The sequence below is a fragment of the Podarcis bocagei genome (genome assembly GCF_964188305.1).
Source record: "Podarcis bocagei genome assembly, chromosome: 4".
Classification (NCBI taxonomy): domain Eukaryota; kingdom Metazoa; phylum Chordata; class Lepidosauria; order Squamata; family Lacertidae; genus Podarcis; species Podarcis bocagei.
This window is the reverse complement of record NC_138128.1, coordinates 99,417,434-99,443,293: the sequence shown is the minus strand read 5'-3', so window position 1 is coordinate 99,443,293 and position 25,860 is coordinate 99,417,434. Positions and strand designations below refer to the sequence as shown.

At 44.7% G+C, this 25,860-nt stretch overlaps 1 protein-coding gene across 1 annotated transcript in view; it reads right to left on the bottom strand.

Moving 5' to 3' along the window:
* Positions 1 to 25,860, bottom strand: part of PARVB (parvin beta) — a 48,224-nt gene that overhangs the window by 2,783 nt on the left and 19,581 nt on the right. Inside the window, exons 2-12 of the mRNA XM_081191837.1 lie at positions 19,391 to 19,480; positions 16,383 to 16,453; positions 14,622 to 14,724; positions 12,903 to 13,043; positions 11,438 to 11,553; positions 8,866 to 8,924; positions 7,643 to 7,662; positions 6,631 to 6,692; positions 5,386 to 5,454; positions 2,972 to 3,073; positions 208 to 280 (exon numbers count right to left, since the gene is read on the bottom strand). Coding sequence (XP_081047963.1) covers positions 208 to 280; positions 2,972 to 3,073; positions 5,386 to 5,454; positions 6,631 to 6,692; positions 7,643 to 7,662; positions 8,866 to 8,924; positions 11,438 to 11,553; positions 12,903 to 13,043; positions 14,622 to 14,724; positions 16,383 to 16,453; positions 19,391 to 19,480 — 906 coding nt within the window. The remainder of the gene's footprint in view (positions 1 to 207; positions 281 to 2,971; positions 3,074 to 5,385; positions 5,455 to 6,630; positions 6,693 to 7,642; positions 7,663 to 8,865; positions 8,925 to 11,437; positions 11,554 to 12,902; positions 13,044 to 14,621; positions 14,725 to 16,382; positions 16,454 to 19,390; positions 19,481 to 25,860) is intronic.

Sequence of the window (25,860 nt, the reverse complement as noted above, 5' to 3'; positions counted from 1 at the left end):
TGGAAATTCAGCCCTAGACCACACTTTATGGCTGTTAACCATCTTGAGAATGAAGCCTCGGAGAAGGCTACAGAAAAACAGCCCACGTGGACATGGCTAGAGATGCTGTTACAGTTGGGAGAACCAACACTTTAAATCCCTCCCATGCTTGCCAACATGCATGTCCAACTGAGCATGTGCTTGTTTCAGTGGAACTGCGCACGATACCTTCTGGTCGAGCTTTGGGCTTCTTCAGTCCTCCATCCTGCATCAGTTCAAAAGCAAAGGAAACATTGTGAACCTGCAAAACAATAAGAAACCTCTTAAATTTTCAGTGGGATGAAAAGACCCCCTCCCTCCATTTCCCCCCTCATATTGCTTAGCTTATCCCTGGATGCATGCACCCCAGGATTCTTAGGTCAGCCTACGTTCTTAATGTATCATCTTCTTTCAAGAAAAATCACATTGCTTAAACCCTTTCGGACTTGTTCAGGTGACCACACAGATCAATGAAATGTGCCAGCTGGAAGCGCATTCATTTCAGCCACAGCCATTTTTGGGCCTGGAATTGAATTCCAAGCATAGAAATTTCATGAAGCAAAAACCCTGCATATATGAACACTTACACATCAGAGAGGAACACTCTCCCTGAAATGCTAGCTTTCCAAAAACAGAGACTTTTTGTATCTGGGCGGAAGCATTAAACACGTCCCTCCTCATTCCCACAACAATGGGAAGTGCTAAAATCCAGGAAATGTCACATGAAGGGATGTGGGTTCAAGCCCCACATTGGACAAACGATTCCTGCACTGCAGGGGGCTGGACTAGATGACCCTCGTGGTCCCTTCCAACTCTGCAATTCTTTGATTCTGTGACTGGTACGTCTAGTTCAGCTGTCAGAAGTGATGGGAGCCACAATAACTGTTATTGGCAATTAACTGGCCCGTGCAAGGGGTTCATATATGAACCAAGCTGTAAATGACACATCAGTGTCATTCTGATGAAAACAGGCTTCATTCATGATATATGGATCAAAGTGCAGCAAATGGGAATGTGAAGAATATCCTCTTTGATTGAAGGCTGGAGTAGGTTGTCTATAAGGCCAGCTTTGGAGGAACATTTTGTTTTGTGCAAATGCACCGCGGTGGGTGGGGTATCTCTTTCTGCAGTTAGATTAAAAGAGCTGGCTCCCCGGCTGCCATCTACCTTGAAATGACCAATTATTGCAATATTACACCAGACACAGGAGGAAGGGATTTAATTAAAACTACTCACAGCTCAGTGAGCTGGGCAGTAAAAACAAGGAAACACTTCCCCACCTTTGAAGTTAATTGGTTTTCTTAAAAAAGAGTTTCTTCCTCCTAATTCTTGCTTACCCCTGACTTTAATAGTCAGAAGCACAATCCTATGGGTGTTTTGTTTTTAGGGATTTTATGGTTGGACATGTTACTTGACTGAGAGGTGCCTGGAACACTGTGGGCAAATCAACGTACAAGTCCTCTAAATAAGCCAACACAAAATAGTACAAACTGAGGTTCTATCCTTCCTTGGATGCAGATACAACTTCCCATCAGGGGCTCCAAATATTCCTATGTAAGTCAACCTATGAATTAATACTCATTCATACATGCTATAGTGGAAGTTCAATATTTTTATAAGGCTAGGTTGGTTCAGCACACAGAATTCAGTGAGCTACAGACTTCACTATTCTTATTATACCCTATTATTAGGGTTGAGGTTATCCCATACCCTTTTAAAATGTGTTTTTTTTGGGGGGTGTTATTGAGTTGTTGTTGTTGTTTTTATTTTGATTATGTATTTTGTGGTTTTATTTTGATTTTACTCTGTGACCTGAGACCTGCAGGTATGGGGCAGTATATAAATTTAATAATAATACCACTATACCTGTATGTCTCAGGGTCGTTCACAGGGAAAAAATCAGAATATAAAACCACAAAGTACATAATCAAAATAAAAACAACAACCCAATAACAGCTCCCTCAACATATTTTAAAAGGGCATACTATGACACACTGCTTTGCTAACAGTAACAGAATTGCAAAGCTTTCCCCGACACTGAAATGAATAGAATTCAGACAAGTGCTTTTAGGTGGCCAATGAGAACTTCCCTCTGAACAGTGACTCAGTGAATCAGCCGTTTTATAGTGTACACTATGTGGAATTTCTGTGACTGGATGCTTTCAAATTCTGCTTTTTCTAGATTGCAATGTATAGGTTTACTTTTACTATGCAAGCTGCTGTTTAGAATTGCTGTTGCACACCACTTCATTTCTTAGGAACGGTTTTATAAATCCTCAAAAGAAAAATAAAATAAAGGGAGCACGCCCACTGTGTGCATGCGATGGGGCTTGCTCCTCCTCTTAAGTTAGGAGCTATGTCCTCGTGGAAGCAGCTGGGAGGGGGCAGGATGGAGCAAACAGGCACTGCCTATGAGATTTTTCGGCCACAGCGAAGGAGAAACACATGCAACCCTTCGAGGAGCAGCCAAGATCCCTCCAACAGCCATTTGTGTGAGAGAGCGGATTCTGTCCCCTTCACCTGCCCTTTGTCTCTCCCAAAGGATCAGCAGGATCATGGCCTTTTCAAGTGTCCTGTGCACACAGATCCAGCTGCTCTCTTGGACCACCGTCTGTGAGATAAGGGTGACTCCACAGACTTTACCTTCTCTTCAAATTATATTTGCAGACCATTTTATCTTTAGATTTCTCTCTCACACACCCCTGCGGCTAATACATCATTGTAAAGCTGCGGGCTGCACATTAGCTGCTAGATTAATTGGTTTTCCAGGTAAGATTCATGGCTAAGCTTCTCAGAACCTTTTCACAGAATTATAAAATGTTAACCGTGGCAGCTTATCTGCCACCATTATGAAAACGTGCTGGTTTCACTCTGGCTTTAGTGGCAAATATAAAGATGGAAGGCTCGTTTGAATGCAGCAAACCAAAGTTGCCTGGCTGGGATTTCTACCCACCTTCTGATCAAAACTTTCAGGCGTTAAATAGAAATTGTGGAGCGGAACAAAATAGTCCTCCAGGAGACCCATCAGTAAAACCAGGTAGACGCCATCTGCAAACTGAAGAGAAACATGAGTGACACCCCCGCTGGGACCCCAGGAAAAGTCAAACAAGAGGTGCTGCAAACCACACACTGAATCAATAATCAATTTCTCCTGGGCACTTCAGCTCTGGTCGGAATTGCTGGCATCAGCTGGTGTTTGCAGGGATTTAATGATTTATTATTATCCCACTGAGGATCGAGGTGAATAAAAATGCTAGTGAAACAAGAAGGAGTGTTCCCAAGTGTGCTGAGTTCGGGGGTGGGGACCAATCGAAATAATAATAACAACAACAACAACAATAACAACAATAATAAATAATAATAATAATAATAATAATAATAATAATAATAATAATAATAATAATTTGTACCCGGCCGGAGCTGGGCTCAGGGCGGCTAACATCATGAAACTAAGACGGTATACAAAGAACATAAAAACAGGCAATCAGTTAGTTAAAATACATCTTAAAATTAGTTCAGAGCAAATTAAAATGACAGTCCATGGGTAAAATTGAGAGTGGTTAATATTCTCCAGGGCCAACTGTTACCACTGGTCTTATAAAGGACCTGTGAGAGGGCTAGGAGGCCTCTTTAATGCTTGTTCTTATACAGAAAGAAAAGAATCAGATTGAACCCCAGCTTTATCTTCAACTGTTGTCCTTCCAAGGCAGCCATATTTAATTCCTCATGCTGCAGCAAGAGACACAGAACACAACAGGACAAATAGGCACTTGGCTTGCCTGTTTTTAGGATAAATACATTTTGGGCAAGACTGTGACTGTTCCCATGCTTAGGTTTCAATACCAAAGAAGTCTTTCTTTGCATTAAAGCTATTTAGCCAGGGCTGGTGTAGCAACTAAAATGGACAAGTTGAGTTTATTTGCTGCAGTGCAAATGAAAGTTTACAGACCCCTTATCAAAACTGGTAAACCCCATAGCCAAGAAATCCTAAGATCAATAAGCCTGCACTCATTTTCAGTTTAAGGTTTTTCTGTTTGCTGGGTCTCAACTGCGCATACCCTTTCTACTACCTACCTGCAAATTTTGATGACCCAAAAAGAACAGGAGGAGCACCACAGGTAGGTGAGTTTCAATACTGTTGCTATAATTAAGCACTTACATTACTTCTGCCTTTGTCTAGACCTGGGTAGCTAATAGCTAACCTGCGTCCCTCTAGGTTCTCTCACCAGGCCCTGACAATATATCCAAATGGTCAGGGTTGATGTCAGTTGCAGTCCAGCAGTCTCTGGAAGGCCACAGGTTAGTGCTTCCCCATCTGCACCCCAGGCTGTGCAAACCAGATGTGCTAAACTAGATGGAGGTGGAGCTCAACAACATCTGGAGAGCTTCATATGGGCTATACTCTGTTCTTAAAAAACAACCACCAGTTTCCTCATATATGACCACCTTAAAGGTAAAGGTACCCCTGCCCGTACGGGCCAGTCGTGTCCGACTCTAGGGTTGTGCGCCCATCTCACTTAAGAGGCCGGGGGCCAGCGCTGTCCGCAGACACTTCCGGGTCACGTGGCCAGCGTGACGAAGCTGCTCTGGCGAGCCAGCACCAGCGCAGCACACGGAAACACCGTTTACCTTCCCGCCAGAGTGGTACCTATTTATCTACTTGCACTTAGGGGTGCTTTCGAACTGCTAGGTGGGCAGGAGCTGGGACCGAAAGACGGGAGCTCACCCCGCCGCGGGGATTCAAACCGCCGACCATGCGATCGGCAAGTCCTAGGCACTGAGGTTTTACCACAGCGCCACCCGCGTCATGACCACCTTAGACCCTTGGTATAAAGGAGTGGGAGATGTGGAGACATTTGTGGGCCCCTTACAGGCCTCAAGTAAATGGAGCAACCTTTCCATTTGCTTCTGTGGAAAAGGGAAAGGAGTTGAAAACTCAGAAAGGAGGAGGGATCATTTCCTTTCCAGACCATGTTGCCTGAAGACCAAGGATGGGGATATTTTATGTAACTTCAGTCCTTCCCCTTTGCCCCGTTCAGCTACATATAACAGGGAAATTGGATTGAAATTGGGGGGAACTCTCCAGGGGAGAAAGACAAGGGGATGTAATATTTACCTACGGCAGCCATGTAGCTTAAACTGGTCCTGTATTTAGGCTCAGATATTTGAGTGAGAAAGCAGCTTAGAGAGAGAGGTTTTTACAGTCTTGGAGGAAAAGTTTACGTGTTTAAAACCCAGTCATCTAATAACATTTACAGCCTCCTGCAGACACTTTGATTTATTTCTTGATTTTAAAAAGGAAGATGTTTTAAAATATCTGAAGGCATGGTTTGACTGTCGACACTGGTGCTGAGTAAAGCCTCTTACCTGGGTTTCTAATTCTGTCACTTCCAGATTAAGTTTATTTAGGTGCTTGTTCACAAAAGTGATCAGGGACTGAAAAGGAAAAAGAACACAGCAGGTAAGGAAATTAAAATGCAACCGATATGCAGATTGAGGCTGCAACCCTAAGCCCATCTACTGGCATGCCTAGGACTGCACCGCTATTCATTTTACACTTCTAAGAAGGAACGTAAACACATTCACAATACAAAACCACCCATTTGTAAACCTTATGCTTATGCAGAAGGAAACTTTGGCAGGTTTATTATATTTGGAATTCAATGGAACGGGGGCTGATTCCCATTAAGTGTCTTTTGCCCATGCAAGCGGCCCCTGGTGGCATTCTCCAGCATGCTGCTCCCGTGGGGAATTGTCGTGCTTTGGAAGTGTCTGATGAAAGACAACCTGGACCTTTCAAGGAGGCTTGCTTTTAAACATTTTTAAGCACGAGAAAGCTCCTCAGTCAAAAGACTCATCCACAGGCAACAGGGAGGGAGGAAGAATGTAAATCCTCAGGACTCTACAAACTGCCTAAGGCAAAACTTTATTACACGCCTCTGCAGCTCCGATCTTGAGTGTTTTTGCCTGACTCTCCTTTGATTAATGGCTCTTGCTTGTGAGGATGGAGGGGCAAGTGAGTGAGTGAGTGGGCGTAGAAACTCGTCTACTGCGCAAAATGTAAAAGCTGCATTTGCTGCTCCACCCCCTCTTCCTTTGGACCCAGCCGCCCTTAGCAAGTGGCTGCCAGAAGGCTGCCCAGAAGACCAGAAGGGGAGGTGGCCCTCAGGCCAAAATAGGTTTCCCCGTTGTGGTGTGGCTCTTCAGGGGTCAAAGGGCAGAAAGGAAGGAGAAGTGGACTTCAGCAAAGGAAGGGCTATCAGCTGAGGGAGAGGCACTTCAGTTTTTGCTTAATCCAGGCTGCTGGTCATTTTTAAGTTTTTCATCCCAGGAAAAACACCCATTTTCAGAAACATGACAGAGATCTTTGTCAGAAACAGTAAATAGAGGGCAAATACAGGCTGGGATTTTTGTGCCAGCAACTTAATGTGGAGGCTGCAAAAAAAGTTGTAATCGTGAGGAGTAGGCATCTTGCAATAATCCCCCAGTACCTAAAAAGACTTTGCTCCTGGTTCATGTCCTTAGATGAACCCTGGTGAAAGCAAGACCCTTGCTATCTGAAGAGAGTGAAAAAAATGCCCACTGGCCCATTAAACACAAATGGCATGTTACCTTTTTTACGACACTTAGTTTATCTGGAGCATGGTCAAAGAGTGTGTCAAAAGCATCTCGCTCTGGTTTGAGAAAGGGAACAAGGTTTCAACAAATCAATAAAGGCTTTAGTGAAAATTCACAGAAGCAAGATATGCATTATTCCGTACTTATCTAAGTGATGGACTCACTGAGCAAGGGGGAAGCCAGTGCTATGCAGTGGTTAGCAGAGCAGACTAGGGTGTGGCAGACCAAGGTTCAATTCACCAGTCAGCCATGAAACTCACAGCCTAACTTGCCTCACCAAGTTGTTGTGAGGATGAAATGAGAAGGGGGAGAACCCAGTATGCTACCTTGAGCTTCATGGAGGAAAGTTGGGATATGAATGAAATGAATGAATGAATGAAAATAAGCACAGAGTGCAAGCACAGATAGCCTTCTGAGAAGTTAATCCCAGTTGTTGAGGAGTCATTACTGCCTTAGTAGGAACTCTTCTGCTCCTCCATGCAAATATGATGGTGTTCCATGGGAAACAGGTGGAGCAGATCAAGCTGCACTGGGACTGAGAACAAAGAGGGCAAAAGAAGGAAGAGAACCTGTTGCAACAAGGAGGCCAGCAAGATATAGAAGATCATAACAGCTGTGGGATTGCCCCAAGCTCATGTGCAAGGCAGGAATGGGGGTCCCTTCAGACCACAGGAGTCAGGACTTGCTGGAAGCACAGAGAAGGTGGGAGCTATCAACAGCAACAGAAAATAAGCTGAACTCTGTAGTTTGGCTGTACATCAAAAATGTCCAGTGCAGTCCTAGTTGGCAAAATGGGATGCAAGAAGACAGGCTGCTCTAAGCCCAAAAGGAGAACGAGAGAATTGTTTTAATGTGCCACCTTGGACAAAAACAGGCTTAAGGGCAACTCCTAAATTGTGGGAGACAAACTAGAGACAGAATTACTAGTTTGAAATGCAACATTATTGTACTGCTTTTCGAAACTTGCACATGGATCATTATTATGGGTTAAAAATCTTGTACTTACCAAATCTACCCATCATCATCCTGCAAATCAGAGTTTTAGAAAATGCTTAGTTAGTGCATTAATAATGGGCTCCTAAGAGCCCACAGCTGAATAAGAAAACCCAGATATCTCCCCCCCCCAACACACCCCAGACCAAGATCAATCTTGCTACACAATCTTTTATGAAAGGCAAAATTATTACCCTATAACGCCAGAGAACAATTTTCTTATATACCACTACCATTATACTAAAATCTGAGCTCCAAGGAAGGGGACATGGGAATTCCAAGGCCTTGTGCAGCTCCGCAGTGGGGGGGGGTGTTCAGTGCTGGCCCAAGATGTGTTGCTGCCTGAATCAAAGCATCCAAAGCTGGGTTGCATCCTTCAGGCATCAAGTTCTGCCTTCTCTGAAATTCTGAGGCCTGAAGAATTCTCCTTCATTTCACTGTCTTCCTGGCATTACTCAATGAATGACTATATAAATATATAATTATGGACAAGTGCCCCCATTCCCGAGACAGGTTGCCCAACACTACGATGCAACGTAGATCATCAGGGGGGCCACTAGAAGCATCATAGCTTTTATTTTCCGTTCATACAAGGCAACAGTGAGGCCCAACAGGCCTGTCTGATGCCCCACCTGAACTAAGGGAAAGCCCTGGAATATGTCCGCAGAAACGTCTGCAGCACGCAGGAGTTCCTTCAAGGCAGAGAAGCATGAAAACCACTGGTGTACATACTACAATGGTCTACAAAGGTCCAGATACTGCTTAGGGGGCACAATGGACGGGGCTGTCCCAGGTGATCCCAGGCGAGAACTTTCTGTGCACTCCCCATGAGCTTAGGGTAGGACAGGGGTCAGCAAACCTACCGCGCCTCGAGCCGGTGTCTCCAGCGCAGATCGCGCGGTGGGCCGGAGGTGGGGAGCGCGTGCCCATACGTGTGCGCACATGCTATTTCTGGCACACTTCTGGGTCGGAGAAGCACTGGAAATAGCTTGTGCGCATTTGCACAGGCCTCCTCCAACCCGGCTGTGCACCGGAAATAAGGCTTGCGCATGCGCAAATAACGCTTGCGCATGCACACAAGCTATTTCTGGTGCTCCTTTGACACACAGCGCTGATAAGAGTGGGTGGCAGCAGTGGGCGGTGGGGGTCGCGGCGGGCAGAATAAACGAGTCTCTCAGGCCTTATCCGGCCCACAGGCCTTAGTTTGGGGACCCCTGGTGCAGGAGAAGGGCTTACTCTGTGGTGGTGGTGAGCTCTTCTGTGACCTGGGCTGTCTGGAGAAGACCTTCCCGCTTCTGGAAGACAGAAAGGAGAAGGTTTGTGGCACAACACTAAATTCTGCTTGAACTGTGACCGAAAAGGCTGCTTGCCACCATCACAAAAGCAGGCGTCAATCATGTAAAAGCAATAACAGCATCTCAGTGCCCATTATTTTTCATTTAAAGTACAAATGAAAGCTATGGGTGGTAGTTGCCCGTCTCTGAAAAGACCCTCTTCTCTCACAAACAGAAGAGGCACGCCGCTTGTCTACCACATCATCAGACCTGCATTATCTTAAGAACTAAAACACCCTTTTTTCTTCAAGGTGACTGATTAAATCTACATACAACTGAAACTAACAGTTAGTTGGTTAAAACAAACAGGAGTTCCTTAAGAAGATGACAGGCCTGATTATTAGCTGATGATTCCAAAGAAGAAAGAAAAAGATAAAAGTAGCGTTCCAATTTAAGGCAAAGTCCTTTGTAAACTCTTCTTCTCTGTCAGAATCTGTATTGGCCCATGGCGAATTACCATACAAATGCATCAAAGAAGCATTCTAAAATATGTGTTCTTTTGCTCCTCTTGAGCAAGAGAAAGCATTCCTGCAGGCTCTGAAATCCCTGCTTAACCTAAAAATTGTGCCACCTAGTGGTGCCTTTCTTAAATACTGTACTATTAAAAGCAACAAAGGAGATTGACGCACTATGTTGTTATGTGGATTGTTTCTCCTGACAGAAGTCTTTTATTTTTCCCTCCTCCAACAAATGGAGATAATCAAGCAAGGAGGTATCTTTGGAAATGCAAAGGCCAAAGGCAGGCGCACTCTCCTTTGCCTTCAGCAAAACAATTTCATCCCACTCCCAAGCGACCACAGCTTTAAATGACAGACCTCTGAAGCCAGGGAGATGTATTAATCGCTCACATTCTGTGAAGCGTTTATAGATGCGAGGAAATTGCCCTGCACCTTTGGGGACTTTGCAAAGTTACACCATCAATCTATCTACTGGTGCTGTTTATGGCAAATTGTTTTCTTCTCCCACAGTCCCTAAGAAGTAACATCAAGTCACAGAAAACAACCGCCATCAGCAAACCGTTTATTTAGCATATTGCAGCCACAGCTGTTATCAATACAGAAGTTAAAAAAAAGAATTCCAAATATAGCACAGACCTTCATCAATTATGAAATGTATGCAGCTCTTAACAGCCATAGACAAGAAAAACAGGGGTGTTTCCATGCACGGATGATGGGGGCAGCCAACCCTTGCTTTTCTGCTTTTCCCTTCCTTGATTTCTGCAGAATCAGAAGACCCACTTTGCTCCCAGATTTCTGGACTCCAAAATGTACTCTGTATCTAAGGGGTCAGCTCCCTTTCCCCAGCTGGGAGTCGGGTGTGTGTACAATATTTCCACTGGGACAACACATTTCCCAAGTCAATCTCGGAAAAGAAGTATCTCTAAAAAAGGCTGGCAGCTTAATTAAAAGCCTTGGCATGTATAGAAACAAGCCGTTAGAGCTGAGAGCAATTCGTTAACAATTAAATAAACTAATTATTTATATTTAAAATGATTCCAACTAGAGATGAAACTATGAATACCTGTTCTATGTGACCGTATAATCAAAATAAGATTTTGTTGACCCTTGAAAAGTGCCCTAACACACTGATGTGATCAGCTCCACTTGCTCCATGTGCCAGAACAGACAGACCAGCAAATCTCAGGTATGCCTAAGGCAGGGATGGTTTGAATGGGAAGTACTAGGAGTTGCTGGACTACATCTCCCTTTATCCCTGACCACTGGGCCACACTGGATGTGGCTGCTGGGAGTTGGAGCCCAACAGCCTCCTAGTGGTGCAGAAATAAAACTGCTAGCACATTTGTAAAACTAAGCAGGGTCTGGTATGGTTTCAAACTGGATGGGAGACCGTCGTGTGTCAAGATTCCTGCATTGGAGGGGGCTGGACTAGATGACGCTCTGGATCCCTTCCAACTCTATAATTCTGTGATTCTATAACTGTCTAGAAGGCCACCGGTTAGCCATTCCTGATCTAATGGCAGGAGAACATGTGGCCAATAAAGCCAAACCATCACTGCCTATGCGTCTCCATTTCTGCTCAGAGCAACGGTTTATTTTATTATTTCACTGACTGATTATCAATTGACTCTTAAAACAAACCCCAAAACCAAAGCCTCAGAGCAATTTACAGAAAAGACATGGCAATAAAATTATCAGTAAGAATTAAGAACCATTTAAGACTTTCATAAAAGTTAAAACGGCAACACACTAAAAACAGATTAAAAGTTTCATCCACTTTCTAGATGTTATTATTTGCAAACCTCCCAAATTAGGTCCAGGCCAGTTCTAAAGCTTGATTCCCCAAGGTGGTGTGTGTGTGTGTGTGTGTGTGTGTGTGTGTGTGAGAGAGAGAGAGAGAGAGAGAGAGAGAGAGAGAGAGAGAGAGAGACGGAGCGCTTTAAAGTGTACCCAACTTTCAGAAAACAGGATAATATCTGTAGGAAATACATACATAAGGTTTCAACACGCCCTTACCCTTACGACAACCACTTGCACAGAAACATGTTCAGGAAGTCGGATGGGAGCCCGGAAGTGCATCGCCAGAGCTACCAGCAGGTGGAGAATGGACACCAGGTTCTTGCCATGGATTGCTTGAAGGGAAACACAGGTATATAATAATAATGATAATGATAATGATAATGATAATGATAATGATAATGATAATAATAATAATAATAATAATAATAATAATAATAATAATAATAATAATAATTTATTTGTACCCCGCCCATATGGCCGGGCCCCCCCCAGCCACCCTGGGCGGTCCCCATAGAAACCAAAAAACACTAAAATATCACAGATTAAAAACTTCCCGAAACAGGGCTGCCTTCAGATGTCTTCTCAAAGTCTGTTAGTTGTTGCTCTCTTTGACATCTGGTGGGAGGGCGTTCCACAGGGAGGGTGCCACTACCGAGAAGGCCCTCTGCCTGGTTCCCTGTAACTTGGCTTCTCGCAATGAGGGAACCGCCAGAAGGCCTTCGGCACTGGACCTCAGTGTCCGGGCAGAATGATGGGGGTGGAGATGCTCCTTCAGGTATACTGGACCGAGGCCGTTTAGGGCTTTAAAGGTCAGCACCAACACTTTGAATTGTGCTCGGAAACGTACACAAATATAGAGACACACAAATTTTAAAAGGCAATTAAGGGAAAACATTTTCTGGGTAAGTTTTGGATTGGTGATCTGGGGTTGACCCTCTGCCTCCAGGGGGTCCAAGAACCCTGCCTCTCCGCTAGGTCTTCCGCAGAGCCTCTTCTTCAGAACTGCACATCTTTTCCACTCCAACCCCCACCCACGGCAACTGCAAGTTAGCTGGGGGCATCTTTATTCCTCCCCGATTCCTTTTGCCTGCATCCCCAGGTCTCTCTCAGGTCACATTCAAACCACACACCGAAAGCGCCATGGGACCACTTTAAACATCCATGGCTTCCCCCAAAGAGTTATGTGACCTGTAGTTTTTCAAGGGTGCCTATTCCCCTCTCAGAGCTAGAATTCTCAAGAGGGATTGACTGTTAAACCACTCGAGGAGTTGAAAAAAACATGTTCTTAATCAGGGGTACAAAAATATACTGGAACATATGGGGAACAGCAGATGAAAACTGACATCAGAACAGTGTCTCAATAAGAGCTCTGAGTGGTCAGTAGGGGGGGGAGGGCTTAGTGTCCTGTATGGCAACTTGCTCTTCCCCATGAGCGGCAGAAATCATGCAAAATGAGCTAAATGACACAAATCAAGCCATTTTGCATAATTTACACGAGTTGCAGAATACCGTTTTGCCTTTGCTAACCTGCCCAATGCCAGGGCAGGGGGGAATTCTGTGATCACAACAGCCTGCCTTACACAGATGTGAGTCTTGCTATCTGAGTGGAGACAAAAGGGCCTGGCAGTGGAGCAACTCTGCCCTGGAGCCACAGCAAACCCAACCCAGGCGAGCTTCTTACAGTCCACGTTCCACTTGATAGCCCAGCCATGGGGTCGCAGCAAATCGTGGACAGCTTCCAGGACAGTCTGCAGCTTTTGTTTCTGGCCTATTTCCGACTGTGTCACTTCGGCCACGTTGAGCTTACGGCCAGCAAGTTTCTCTGGGTTGGGAAAAGAGACAAGCAGAAACAAGATTCTTCAGGTGGCGCAAAAGGGATGGGGAACATGGACCCCCTGCAGCCAGTTCCTCACCTTGGACAAACCCATCAGCTTTTTAAAATTAAAATTTATTTATATTTTAAGATGGTTATAAGCCACGCTTATATTTCAATAAGAATAAAATCAACAAAAGTATCCACTAAAAACATCAATAAATCTAATCTGATTGGTTAAAAAGAGAAAATTCGTATTTCAAAGGCCTGTCCATAAACAAAGATGGTTTCCAAAACATGTCTGAAAGAAGGGAGGGGTGGTTTCTGCCAAATGCCCAGTGCTGGGGAGTTCCACAGGACAGGGCCTGCAGTACTAAAGGGTTGGTCCCCAGCGGAGGCCAACTAAACCCCGGGGATGTGGGGAACTGGCAGGAGTGACCCACCAGAGGATCTCAGTGATCAAGGCGGAGTGTAAGGGATCAGACAGTTCTTAAGGCACTTGGGCTCCTGCATTTTGCAAACGGTTGAGCTTCCAGACCCGATACAAGGGCAGCTCCACATAAAGCATATTACAGTAATCAGTCATGGACCACTGAGGTCAAGCTGTCACAGACCAGGAACTAAGGCGGCCTCATTCACCTGGTTCACACCACTCAAATCCTGGATTCATAAACCAGGATCTGCACCTGGAAGCCCCCTTCATGAGAGTCAAGTGGCAGTAAACTATAGCTTCCCATTACGTGTGAACTGGGAATGGTGGTTAAAGGCTTTCAAACAAGCAACGAATCATAAGCCGCGGCTTCATGCACAGGCTTGATTGAAATACATTAACCAAGGAATGGTTGACTGCAACTTCCTGGCTTGGTTCCCTACTGGGGGCCGGTCCACCGTCCCTCAGACCTTGTGGGGGGGCCAGACTATATTTTGAAAAAGAAAGAAAGAAAGAATTCCTATGCCCCACAAATAACCCAGAGGTGCTTTTTAAATAAAAGCACACATTGTACTCATGTAAAAACACCAGACAGGCCCCACAAATAACCCAGAGGTGCTTTTTAAATAAAAGGACACATTCTACTCATGTAAAAACACACAAATTCCCAGACCATCCGTGGGCCAGATTTAGAAGGTGATTGGGCCGGATCTGGCCCCTGGCCCTTAGGTTGCCTACCCCTGGTTTAGTATTACAAGAACCACCTCTCTCCTCATCTGGCAGGGCCATAAGGAGAGCCTTTTGCTTTCACTTTTTGATTAATCAAAGCTTGCCCCATCTTGGCTCGTTTCGACAGACCGTGGTTAACCTCAAACCATGGTTTGTGCACTTGGCTTGCCTCAAAAAACATACTTAAGATTGACCAGTTGAAGCTATGGAAATACTGTAACGTTGAACTACGGTCAATGAAAAATGGAAGCAAAAGGGTACAGTTGCCTCCTTTTCATTAGTCTCAAGTCCAAAACACAGCCCTTTTGTTTTAGCAAATCCTGCTTCTCCTCAGCGACCAACATGGCTGAGTGGTGATTCAAACCCAGATTCCCTCGGTCCAGCTCCAGCCCTCAGTCCACTGCCACCTGCCTACAGCAGCCGCTCACCCAAGAGCTTCTGTAGCACCTGCCCATCATAGACATCCTCCTCAAGCTGCTTGACAATGATTCGTTCTTCAACCAGGACATCATTTATCCAGTCAATTAAAACCTGGGACAATAAAGGAAAGACACAGATTACTTGGTTGGTCCTAATACATTATTTAGTTTCTATCCTTTTAAGTGGGGGGGGGGGACCTCAAGTCAAGCAGACTTTTCTGGGAAACTAAGAAATTTATTATGGTGCCAGATTTCCTGCATTAGAATTAAATTCTTCGGCTGCATCTCACAAAAATAGCACTTTGCAAAACACTTGCAAGCCCCATGCAGGCAAAAAAGGATCGTCTGATGTCACTGTGACATCAAGTGATTGACAGGTGGGCAGCTCCACCTACCAGTCAGAACTTAGCCCACACAAGGTGGGGAGATAACCATCTGGCTCACCAACTAGACCTAGTTCCTCGTCCCGGATCTATACCCTAGTGAACCAACTAAAAATATCAGTATCAGCGAAGCAAATGGACAAACTGGGAATTTACTAATGTCTGTTGGGTTTCCCTTTTTTTCAGTGACTGACCTGCAAGAAGAGGGTAAAAATGCTATCAACGCGCCAATGTCCCCTGCTCTCCCGGATCTGCACCCGGAAGATACTTTACTCGGTACAGTATATAAATGCTACTTGTGGATTAAGAGGTCTAAACAAAAGAAAGCTTATGTGTGGCTAAGTTATGGCTCTGTGCAAAGAGAGAAGATTTTTCACGCATGGTGATTTTCCAGTCCTGAAGTCCTGTACATTGCGTGGGTGTGCATAACTTTAAAACCAAACATACACTGGAAAATCCAAAAAGATTTGCAAAGCCATTGTGCAATAGATTGTGCACTACAGTACTTAATTCAAGATGCATTCCAATGACTGCCACCAGATCTTTCAAACTAGTCTAAGCTATTTAATTAAAAATGATCCTATTATTCCATCTGAGCTACCTTCCAAGTTATGGAAAAACTTGCAAGTCAGCTATTACTGATAACCCCAGGGAGAACTTCCTTTAGCCCTTTCTGTTCTGCACTTGATTCTACTGTTGGTCATGCCCAAAGCTATGACAGTTAATGTTCTAATCATTTCCAAACACGCACAGTGCGGGCAGCTCTGAATCTACCACCCACATGCTTCCTCAGGCGACAGTCAAATACAGTGGTACCTTGGTTTGTAACCGTTTTGGATTACAACTGTTTTGGATTACAACCACGTCAAACCCAGAACTGCGTGTCCCTTTTTTTGGATGACAACCCTTTTTTTTGGGGGGGGGAGGCCCCATTGGTGAAAGCGCACCTTGGGTTACAACCTGTTTTGGTTTACAATCAGACCTCCGGAATGGATTATGGCTGTAAACCACAGTACCACTGTACAGACTAAGCTGCATTTTCTGGGACTTTGCTTTGGAAGGTATCACCAACAGATATCAATAGCTTCGGTTCTCAGAACACACTTTTATCTCCAACTTGATAGTGACTCCTTCTGTGGAACCAAAGTCACAGAGAATGATTTGCAGAAATGCTGCGACTTTCCTCCCTGTGCAGTTTTGTTTTTTAATGGGGAGCATTAAAAGTGTGATTTGCCTGCCTGCATTGAATCTGAAATGGCACCATCCTTTCTACCACCTCCAGGCAGGCAGCAGCTGCACATCCAGCCAGTTTTCCACTCCAATTTGGAAAAGTGTGTGTCTTCTTGCAGCAAAGAAAGGCAAAGCTACTAATCAATGAAGCCCTTACCTTGATGAGTTCTTTAAATTTGGCTTCCTCCTTTGAGTTGGGATCAATCATGGTGCGTTCTTCATTTTCCTCTGCCAGTTTAGAAGACAAGCGTTGAGTTAGAGCCATCAGGGGACACACACACAAGCACACTGCCTTGGAGACGGGTTCTCAAAAGCCAGATGCGGCCTGATTCATAAGCGGAAGAACCCAGTCATGGTACAAAGTTAGAAGCAATATCAAGCCATCACGGGGAACGTGGCATGTCGAAGGATGCAAGATCACAGGGCTAGTTTCCTCAAAGTTAAACTGGCCGCACCCTTTTGTGAACGGGCCTTTCGATCACACGGCCTGCAACACGGTGACCTGACCCTTCTGGTCCTCAAGGCACAGCTCCTCAGAGGGGCAAGTGGGTGATCAGTTCCCTTTTTCATCATCCAGCCAGATCCCTTTCCTTTATTGTCTTAAGATGGCAGAGAGTGAGGACTGCCACTCTGCTCCAATGGAAAACCTACTGTGTCAGTGGACCTGGGAGTCCTATAATAAACCCACAAAGCATGTTTTATTTTCCGTACAGTCAAACCTTGGTTCCCAAATGGCTCAGCTGCCAAACAAATCGGCTTCTGAACGCTGCAAACCTGGAAGTGAGTGTTCCAGTTTGCAAACGTTTTTTGGAAGCCGAATATCCAACATGGCTTCCGCTTGAGTGCAGGAAGCTCCTGAAGCCAATCGGAAGCCATGCCTTGGTTTTTGAACCATTTCGGGAGTCGATGGACTCCCAGGACAGATTAAGTTTGAGAACCACAGTACCACTGTATTTGGTTGTCCTCACGAAAGTCTTGTGGAGTGGGTTACTAAGATCTTTGTTTCTCTTTTTAAAAAGAAGAAGAGGCAAAAGAAGAGGAGGAGGAGGAAGAGAAGAAGAAGGAGGAGAAGAAGAAGAAGGAGGAGGAGGAAGAGGAGGAGAGGAAGACGAAGAAGAAGAAGAAGGAGGAGGAGGAGGAGGAGGAGGAGAAGGAGGAGGAGGAGGAGGAGGAGGAGGAGGAGGAGGAGGAGGAGGAGAAGGAGAGGAAGAGGAAGAGGAAGAAGAAGAAGGAGGAGGAGCAGGAGGAGGAGGAGGAGAGAAGAGGAGGAGGAGAGAAGAGGAGGAGGAGAAAGAGGAAGAGAAGAAGAAGAAGGAGAAGGAGAAGAAGAAGGAGAAGGAGAAGAAGAAGAAGAAGGAGAAGGAGAAGGAGAAGGAGAAGGAGAAGGAGAAGAGAGGGTGAGAGTGAATCTGCCTGAAGGCACCTTCTAATACGATGGCTAATAAACATACCCCTGGACACAGTGGCTCCAGTCCAGAGGCTGTCACACAGTAAACATGGTGTTGCCCCACAGCTGCGGATTCACGGCTGCAGCTGGATGCTGAAACAGGGCGTCACAGGGCCTCCCCTTCCCCCCTCCGCAGGGCAGATGCAGAGCACAGCAGAATGCAGAAGCCGTTCCCAAACCTGGGTGGGGGTTCGCACAAGGAAGGCTTCCTTCGTCACTTAAGCCTTGCTTTTGCTAAAATGAGTTTTTTTCTTGCCAAGAAATCCGAGCAAGTACTTTGAATCAAATGGCAGTGGACTATAAAGGTGACTCATTAATTTGATTAAACTCAAAGTAAGTGTAATTCCCGGATGTGTATTTTAACTTTGTTCTTACCTTAAATAAATGTATACTTATCCATGTTTTACAACGGTCTGTGGTGATGAGCAAGAAATATTTGCTGTATCATAGAATATGCTTCCCAGAGAGGTCCATAAATGAATATCCCTTTCTTCTTTTTAAAAGAAAAGGGCACAATGCATTGTTCTAGCAGACTCATTCGGTTGATATCCTTATGCTGCTGAATCTATTCAGAGTTATATGAGTGGGCCCTGCAGCCAAAATGTTGCAGTGTTTTCCTGACATGCGTCTGTTATCTTTGGGACAGGGAGTTTAGCTGCTAAAGCTACTGTCTCTTAGCACAGCCCTCAAGCCTGCAATAGAGGTGTGCCAACAAACTATGCAGTATTTATTGATTTATCTATCTATGTATGTAAAGTACTTACTGTATATGCCACCACACTAATTAAATTAACACCAAGTTAATGCACAACAAAACAACAGTACAACATTCAGCATGCAAAAGAAACAACCTAACATATCACAATTCACAATAATGATGGACTGTTCAGCTGGGCCAGGGGAAACTTAAAATGAAAGGGTTGTTGTAGATGCTTCTCCTCTAGTAAAACACACAAAAATGGGAGATAAGGTGTAACACACTCAGGTTGCACAAGACTGCAGGGGTGTTGTAAATCAGCTCTTCTGCAGTCACTGCCCCTTTTGCATGTGGCTTGGAGTTTGCATTAGCAGGCACAGCCATGGGTTTTTATTTTTTAAATCGCTTTACATTAAAAAAGAACTGGGATGCAAAGAAAAGGAGTGTTGCTCTTTTGCCACTACTAGTGTTTTGAGAGCGAGTGGGATGAGCACACAGTTGCCCAATCCCAGCCAGATTAAAATCCTGGATTTCACCATTGGCGTCACTCTGCTCCACTTGGGAAACATTTTAAAATAGCTTCTCCAGTGTGAACCAGGAAGTGACCTCCCCAGACAACAGTTTGTCTCTCTCCTCCTGTTCCAGTCACTCCATTGTATTGTCAAGGCTCCCCCCCCCCCCCCGCCGATTCTCAGGCTGCGTTCAGACATTACATTAGCTTTCCTAGTTGCAATGCTAGCACTCCCATTCCGGTCAATCATGTTGATTGTGGAACTGCAGTGCTTTTTCATCAGACACTGCCATGCAGCGCTGAATTTTAAAATGAGGGGAAGATCTGCATGCTGGGACTCCACCCCAGATGATGGAAAAGACAGCGAAGCTGTGCCACAAAACTCCAGCCCTTCACTGGCACTCTTCCAGGTGGATTATGTCAAGCCTGATCCCTCTGTTCTCCCTCCACAGTAACTGAAGCTCTTTTGTTTAGACCTCTTAATCCACAAGTAGCATTTATATACTGTACCGAGTAAAGTATCTTCCGGGTGCAGATCCGGGAGAGCAGGGGACATTGGCGCGTTGATAGCATTTTTACCCTCTTCTTGCAGGTCTGTCACTGGAAAAAAGGGAAACCCAACGGACATTAGTAAATGCACAGTTTGTCCATTTGCTTCACTTTTATTCAGAGTAGAGCCAAACATTCCTCAGGTTCATTTTTGCCCTGGAATGTAATTGTTTTAGTGAAGAGCTCCCCTGCTCTCACACACACAAACACACACAAACTCTCTCTCTCTTTTGTGGCTGTGGAAACACAAGACATTTAAAGCACACACACACACACACACCTGCAAAGAACCCTGGGAACTGTAGCGTCCTCCCCAAAAAACTACAATTCCCAGCACCCTTAACAAACTACAATTCCTGGGATTCGGGGGTGCGGGGAATGTGCTTTAAATGTATGGTGTGTACACAGCCAGAGACTATTTCTCCCTTCGCTTCATTCCCCCTCATATTATCCGGAGCCATCAGATGACGGACTGGAGAGATGATGTCACAACACACAACACACAAGGTAGTTGAAGCTCCTTTTGAGTGGGGTCAAAGCTGACAAGTAAGTGCTATTTAGCAGTTCTGTAGTAAACACCAAGTTGACTTACCTACGGCACAAGACTCAGCTATACAGCTGCAAATAAAACGTTTTAAGTGTGTTTTTGTAGCACCCTGCTTGTGGTTAACGCTTAGCTGGAATGAAATATTCAACGCAGCAATAGAGAAATTAAAATAATTATTTATTTGTCAGACAAATAAATGAGAGGCACAGTGGTATATGGTTACCAAGCTCTGGCCTGGCTCCTGCCATTATGGCCAGCCCTTATATTCCCTTAATCCAGCCCCCTTTACTCCTCCTTGGGCTGCCTCTGTCCAATCAGCCTGGTTGGATTTCCTATTGGCTGATTGCTATATCCAATCCTAAAAGATACACCCACATCCTCCTGTCCTTATAAGGAACACAAACAGCTATATATTGTTACATCTATAAATGACAAATAAGTAGTAATATATCTTACATGTGTCTCAACAAGGAATCTTAATTACCAGCTCACCTCTTGCCCTCCCTGCCCTATTGCCTTCTAAAACAAATGGTTAATCTTAAATTTTTATCTTAAACATATGTCAAGGATCTTGAGTTTCACATCAACATTGAAAGATATCCTTCATTTGAAGGTTTCTAAACAAATGTTCTGACAGCTAATATATCTGGACAGCATTTGATGGCGTCTTCTTGTCTGGCAAGAGGCTGAGCTCAATGGCCCCTGTAGTCTATTCCAACTCTAGGACTCTATGATTCTATGAAATAAGAATCTAACATCTAAATTTGTTACTTTCTAAATCCTTTGCATAGTTACATTTAAGCCAATATATTTAAGCTAATATATTTCATACATTATCATAGGTAACCTTTTAAAAGGAATAAGGCCTTTTTAAAGTAGAGAGAGAAAGAGAAAAAAAGAAGAACTCAGTTTAAAACAGTTTCAGAAGAAGGCTCTTCAGTTTACATCCCCCCCCCTTCAGCAAGCTGCTTTTCCCATTATCTGTTTAAGGAAGAAACAGCTTTAAAAAGACTTCCCAAAAAGCCTCTCTTTCTCTGTCAGCTCAAGGTTTAAAAGAGGCCCATGGTATCATTTTACTATTTGCCCATTCCTAATTATTTATCTCTGCCTTTGTTATCTTCTGTAACATGTAGGGTCAATGTCCTGCTCTTAGTCTGTATTTTCAGCTTTTACGACTTTGAGAATTGTTTTCTGCTATCAATCAAGGGGCCCCTTGTCTTAGGAGAATGGCCAAGGTTTTCTCTGCCTGGCATGAAACATTTGAAAATTAAGCCCTCTTTAATATACAAGTCCTGATCAAACATTAATAAAATGCAGGCTTATGCCTGATGCCTCATTCCCCCCTTTCAAGCTCAAGGACCTTCATCCCAAGTGTCCTTGATAGCTTGACCTTCATCATGTTCCTGAGGTAAAGCTCTGTATAGGGCCATGATATGAGGTAGAGTTTCATTTGAAACCATCTTGCTAATTGTACTTCTAAAACATGAAATGATACATGGCAGCATACATAAAACCATTACCACTACTGTCAAGAAAAACAAGCAAGACAATAGTATCCCTTTGAGTCCTGTGACATTAGGTAACCAATTGGTGAGCCATCCCATATCCCATCCTTCCCATGTTTGTACTGGGACATGTGCTATATTCTCCATCTTTGTGGCCAATACACGGATTGCCTCACCATTATCTGAAATGTTAAAGCAACAGGCATTCCCTGTCAAGTTCAAGACTCCACATAGGCCTCCCTGCTTGGCAAGTACATAATCCATTCCCATTTTCAGCTGCAAAATGGCGGCTCTACTTTCATCCAACTGTTGTGCAATAAGTCTCAAACTCTTGGCCGTTGCATTGGTTACAAGTTCCACTACTGCTTGCAATCGAATTATTCTGTTTAGATTATAAATAGGATCCCGTGCCCCTTGTATGAGCTCACCAGGATTCCAGGAGGCAGGATCATAATAGGCTATAATGCGCTCTGGTGGCCAATCATCAGTACCGCTCCAACTTTGGGTACTTCCTCCTGCTATATGAGAAATATCAGCGTTTCTTCGTGTACGCTTGGGCAAATTAGTGGGCATAATCCACATTGGTGGTAATACCCATCCCAGAAAACAAGTCCCACTCCATTTGGAGGGGAGTTTCTTGTATGCCCATTCTCCACATATCCACCACAACCATCGTGTCTGAGGTCTTTGGTACGTGGAGTACAGAAGGCGAAATAGCAAAAGAGGTAGAGAGTTCACAGTGCAGTATGTTAGATTGCCTTTTTCTGTCACAGTTATGTTCCATACCACTTTCCATGCATGAATAAAAGGAGGTGCACAGGGCAAGGCATCCCGAGTTCGATAGGTAGTATCGTGTGCCCAGGTATTCTTAATATTATCCCAAGTATAGTGACAATGAGAAGAGCCTATCATGGTAGAATCCGCTGCATCTGATGATCTATGTACACAGAATTCCCCTTGTACAGGTATAACTCGTAATGGTTTAGTTGAGTTCCATCCGGGGAAATTCTGTACTTCTGTTTGTTGTGGTATTTCGCTTACCATACCAATGGCATCTAATGGTATCGGTAATAAGGGCATACCTCCCTCTGAATCATCTGGCCCGAGAGAGCAAACAAGGCAATTGGTCCTATTTGCAACATTGGCTACCATTTCAGCTAAACCTACCCACATATTGTGGTCATGGTGGAATCCATATTTAGTCAATTTGGCCAGATTCAAGGACCCTTCCCCTTCCCAAGGGATCAGGATTAATAGAATCATGTTGATGTCTAGCATATGCATTCCTCCCACAAAAGATTACCTTATAGTGATAGCAAATAAATATTAGTCCCAATATAATTCCCCCAGTGACAGAAATGGGGAACCACCAAGACCAAAACATATATCCCGAGGATCCCCAATGAGTAATATCTCTGATAATTGTTCCACAAGGGGGGGGGCAGTCAATCAATTGTGGGGCAGTCAATCAATTGTATAAGAGAATCTTTCCTTTCACAATCGCTGGTTCAGATGCTCCTCAAGCTTCAGGCGTGCGCAGGTCAGCCAGCTTCCAGGTTGTGGCTGCAGCAGGCCGGTCGTCTAATGTTGCCCGTGACCTAGCCCGTTCCCGGTAGGGCTAGATACAGGGGTTTTTGGAGAGAGTCAGTTTAAGAGGATTAGAGGGGTCACCTTTGCACGTCCAACTGCCTTCGGACTTCTTCAAACGGGAGTGATGAATCCAGGGGGTCACCTCAGCTACCTTCACCGCTGTTGGAGTAGAGAGCAAGACGGTGTAAGGTCCACGCCACTTAGGTGCAAGTGGATCACGTTTCCACTCTTTCACCCATACGCTATCGCCAGCCTGGAACTGATGAATCGGCTCGGCAATGCTGCACGGCGTGCGCTCGAGGGCCCACCTGTTAAGAGAAACAAAAACACGGGAGAGAGATTGCACTTGTCCCTGTGTCACATGGTCTCCTATTTGTTTAAGATCAGCTGAAATATCCTGAACAAAGGAGGGCGGTCTCCCATACAGGAGCTCAAAAGGTGACAACTTAAGTCTTTTTGTGGGTGCACACCGAACACGAAACAGTGTTATGGGTAACACATCTACCCATCCCAATCCCGTTTCCTGGGTTAATTTTGCCAATTGGGTTTTCAGAGTCCGATTCATTCTTTCAGTTTTCCCTGAACTCTGAGGCCTATAGGCTGCATGCAGTCTCCATTTCACTTGTAGGACTCGACATACTTCTTGTACTACTTGATCAATGAACGCTGGCCCATTGTCACTTCCAATGCATCTAGGTAATCCAAACCTCGGGATCAATTCAGTGAGGAGTCTCTTAGTTACCTCTCGTGCCTTTTCAGTTCGGGTGGGAAAAGCTTCAACCCATCCGGTAAGAGTATCTACAAACACAAGGAGATACTTGAATCCCTTAGAAGGGACCAGCTCTGTGAAGTCCACAATTAGGCTTTCCATGGGGACATATCCCACATGTTGGATTCCAGGAGGTTGTACCGGTCCCTGCCTGGGATTGTTTTTAGCACAAAGAACACATTTCTGTGAAATGCAAGTTGCTAATTGTGATAGGTTAATAATATACAACTTCCGACTGAGACTCTCTCTGGTTGCAGTACCGCCAAGGTGAGTAGATTCATGATAATTTCTTACAATTGTGCCTGCTAGATGATGAGGTACATAAATCCTATTGTCTGGCAGGATCATCCAACCGTCCTTCACAACTGCTCCTTCCTGTTCAGCCCACTTCCTCTCTTCTGGGGTATAGTGAGGTTTAACTTCTTCTGGAACTACCTCTGGTATGAGGGCTGCTATAAATCCTCCCACAGGCTTTTGGGCTGCCTCTCGGGCTGCTTTGTCAGCAGCATGATTTCCTCTGGTTATTGGATCCCTTCCTCGTCCATGACCTTTGCAGTGCATTACAGCAATCTGTTCTGGAGCCCATACTGCTTCTAACAGGGTTTCTACTTCAGGTCCATATTTCAAGGCTTTCCCGTGGGCTCCTATTAGACCTCTTTCTTTCCATAGAGCACCATGTGCATGCAGGGTTAAGAAGGCATATTTAGAATCAGTATAGATGTTTGCCTTACATCCGGCTGCCAATTGCAGAGCTCTAGTTAAACCTATAAGTTCAGCTTTTTGTGCTGAGGTGCCAGCAGGCAAAGCTTCAGCTTCCACAACTTCCTCATTGGTGACCACAGCATATCCTGCTCGTCTGGCACCTTCATGCAGGTAACTGCTACCATCAGTATAATATACAACATCTGGATTTTTCAATGGTTCATCTTTCAGATCGGGTCTACTGGAATAAACTTCATCCATTATTTGGAGACAATCATGTGATTCTTCATCATCTACCTCTGGTAGGGGCAGCAAAGTCGCTGGATTGAGCATATTCACTACTCGTAGATGAATCCTGGGATTTTCACACAATAGGCCTTGGTACCTAGCCATCCTTGGGTTCGTTAGCCAATAACTACCCTTATATTCCATGAGTGTCAGAACAGCATGAGGTACATTCACATACATCGTCTGGCCGAAGGTAAATTTATCAGCTTCTTTGACAAGGCTGGCAGTGGCCGCTACTGCCCTTAGGCATGGAGGCCATCCTTTTGCTACTGAGTCCAATTGTTTTGACAAATAAGCTACTGGACGGTTCCAACTTCCTAATCTCTGGGTCAGGACTGCCGCTGCAATCCCATTCTGTTCATGTACATACAGCTGAAAGGGTTTTTCCGAATTAGGCAGTCCAAGGGCTGGGGCCTCCATAAGTCGTTGTTTGATAACTAAAAAGGCTTGTTGCTGCTCAGGTCCCCATACGAATGGGTCCTTTTCTGCACCTCGAGTGCTTTCATGTAAGGGTTTGGCCAGACTGCTGAAATCAGGTATCCATAGTCTACAAAACCCTGCTGTTCCCAGGAATCCTCTGAGTTGTTTCCTTGTGGTAGGTTCCTTGATAAGGCAAATAGCTTCTTTCCTCTCTGGCCTCAATGCTCGTTGTTGGTGTGAGATGTCAAAGCCCAAATATTTGACCTTTTCTAAACATAACTGTGCCTTTTTCTGGGAAACTCGGTAGCCAGCTTCCCAGAGCAAGTGGAGCAGTTCCTCTGTACCTTCTTTACAGGTATCAAAATCCTTTGCTGCTAGTATAAGGTCATCTACATATTGCAGAACCACCTTTTCTCCAGGTATTGAGGGGTAACTTGTTAGATCCTTCGCCAAGGCAGTACCAAATAAAGTTGGGGAATTTTTGAATCCCTGGGGCAATCTCGTCCAGGTTAGCTGGCCTTTTGTTCCTGTCAAAGGGTCTTCCCACTGGAAGGCAAATATAGGTTGGCTCTGTGGTGCCAGCCGGCAACAGAAGAATGCATCTTTCAAG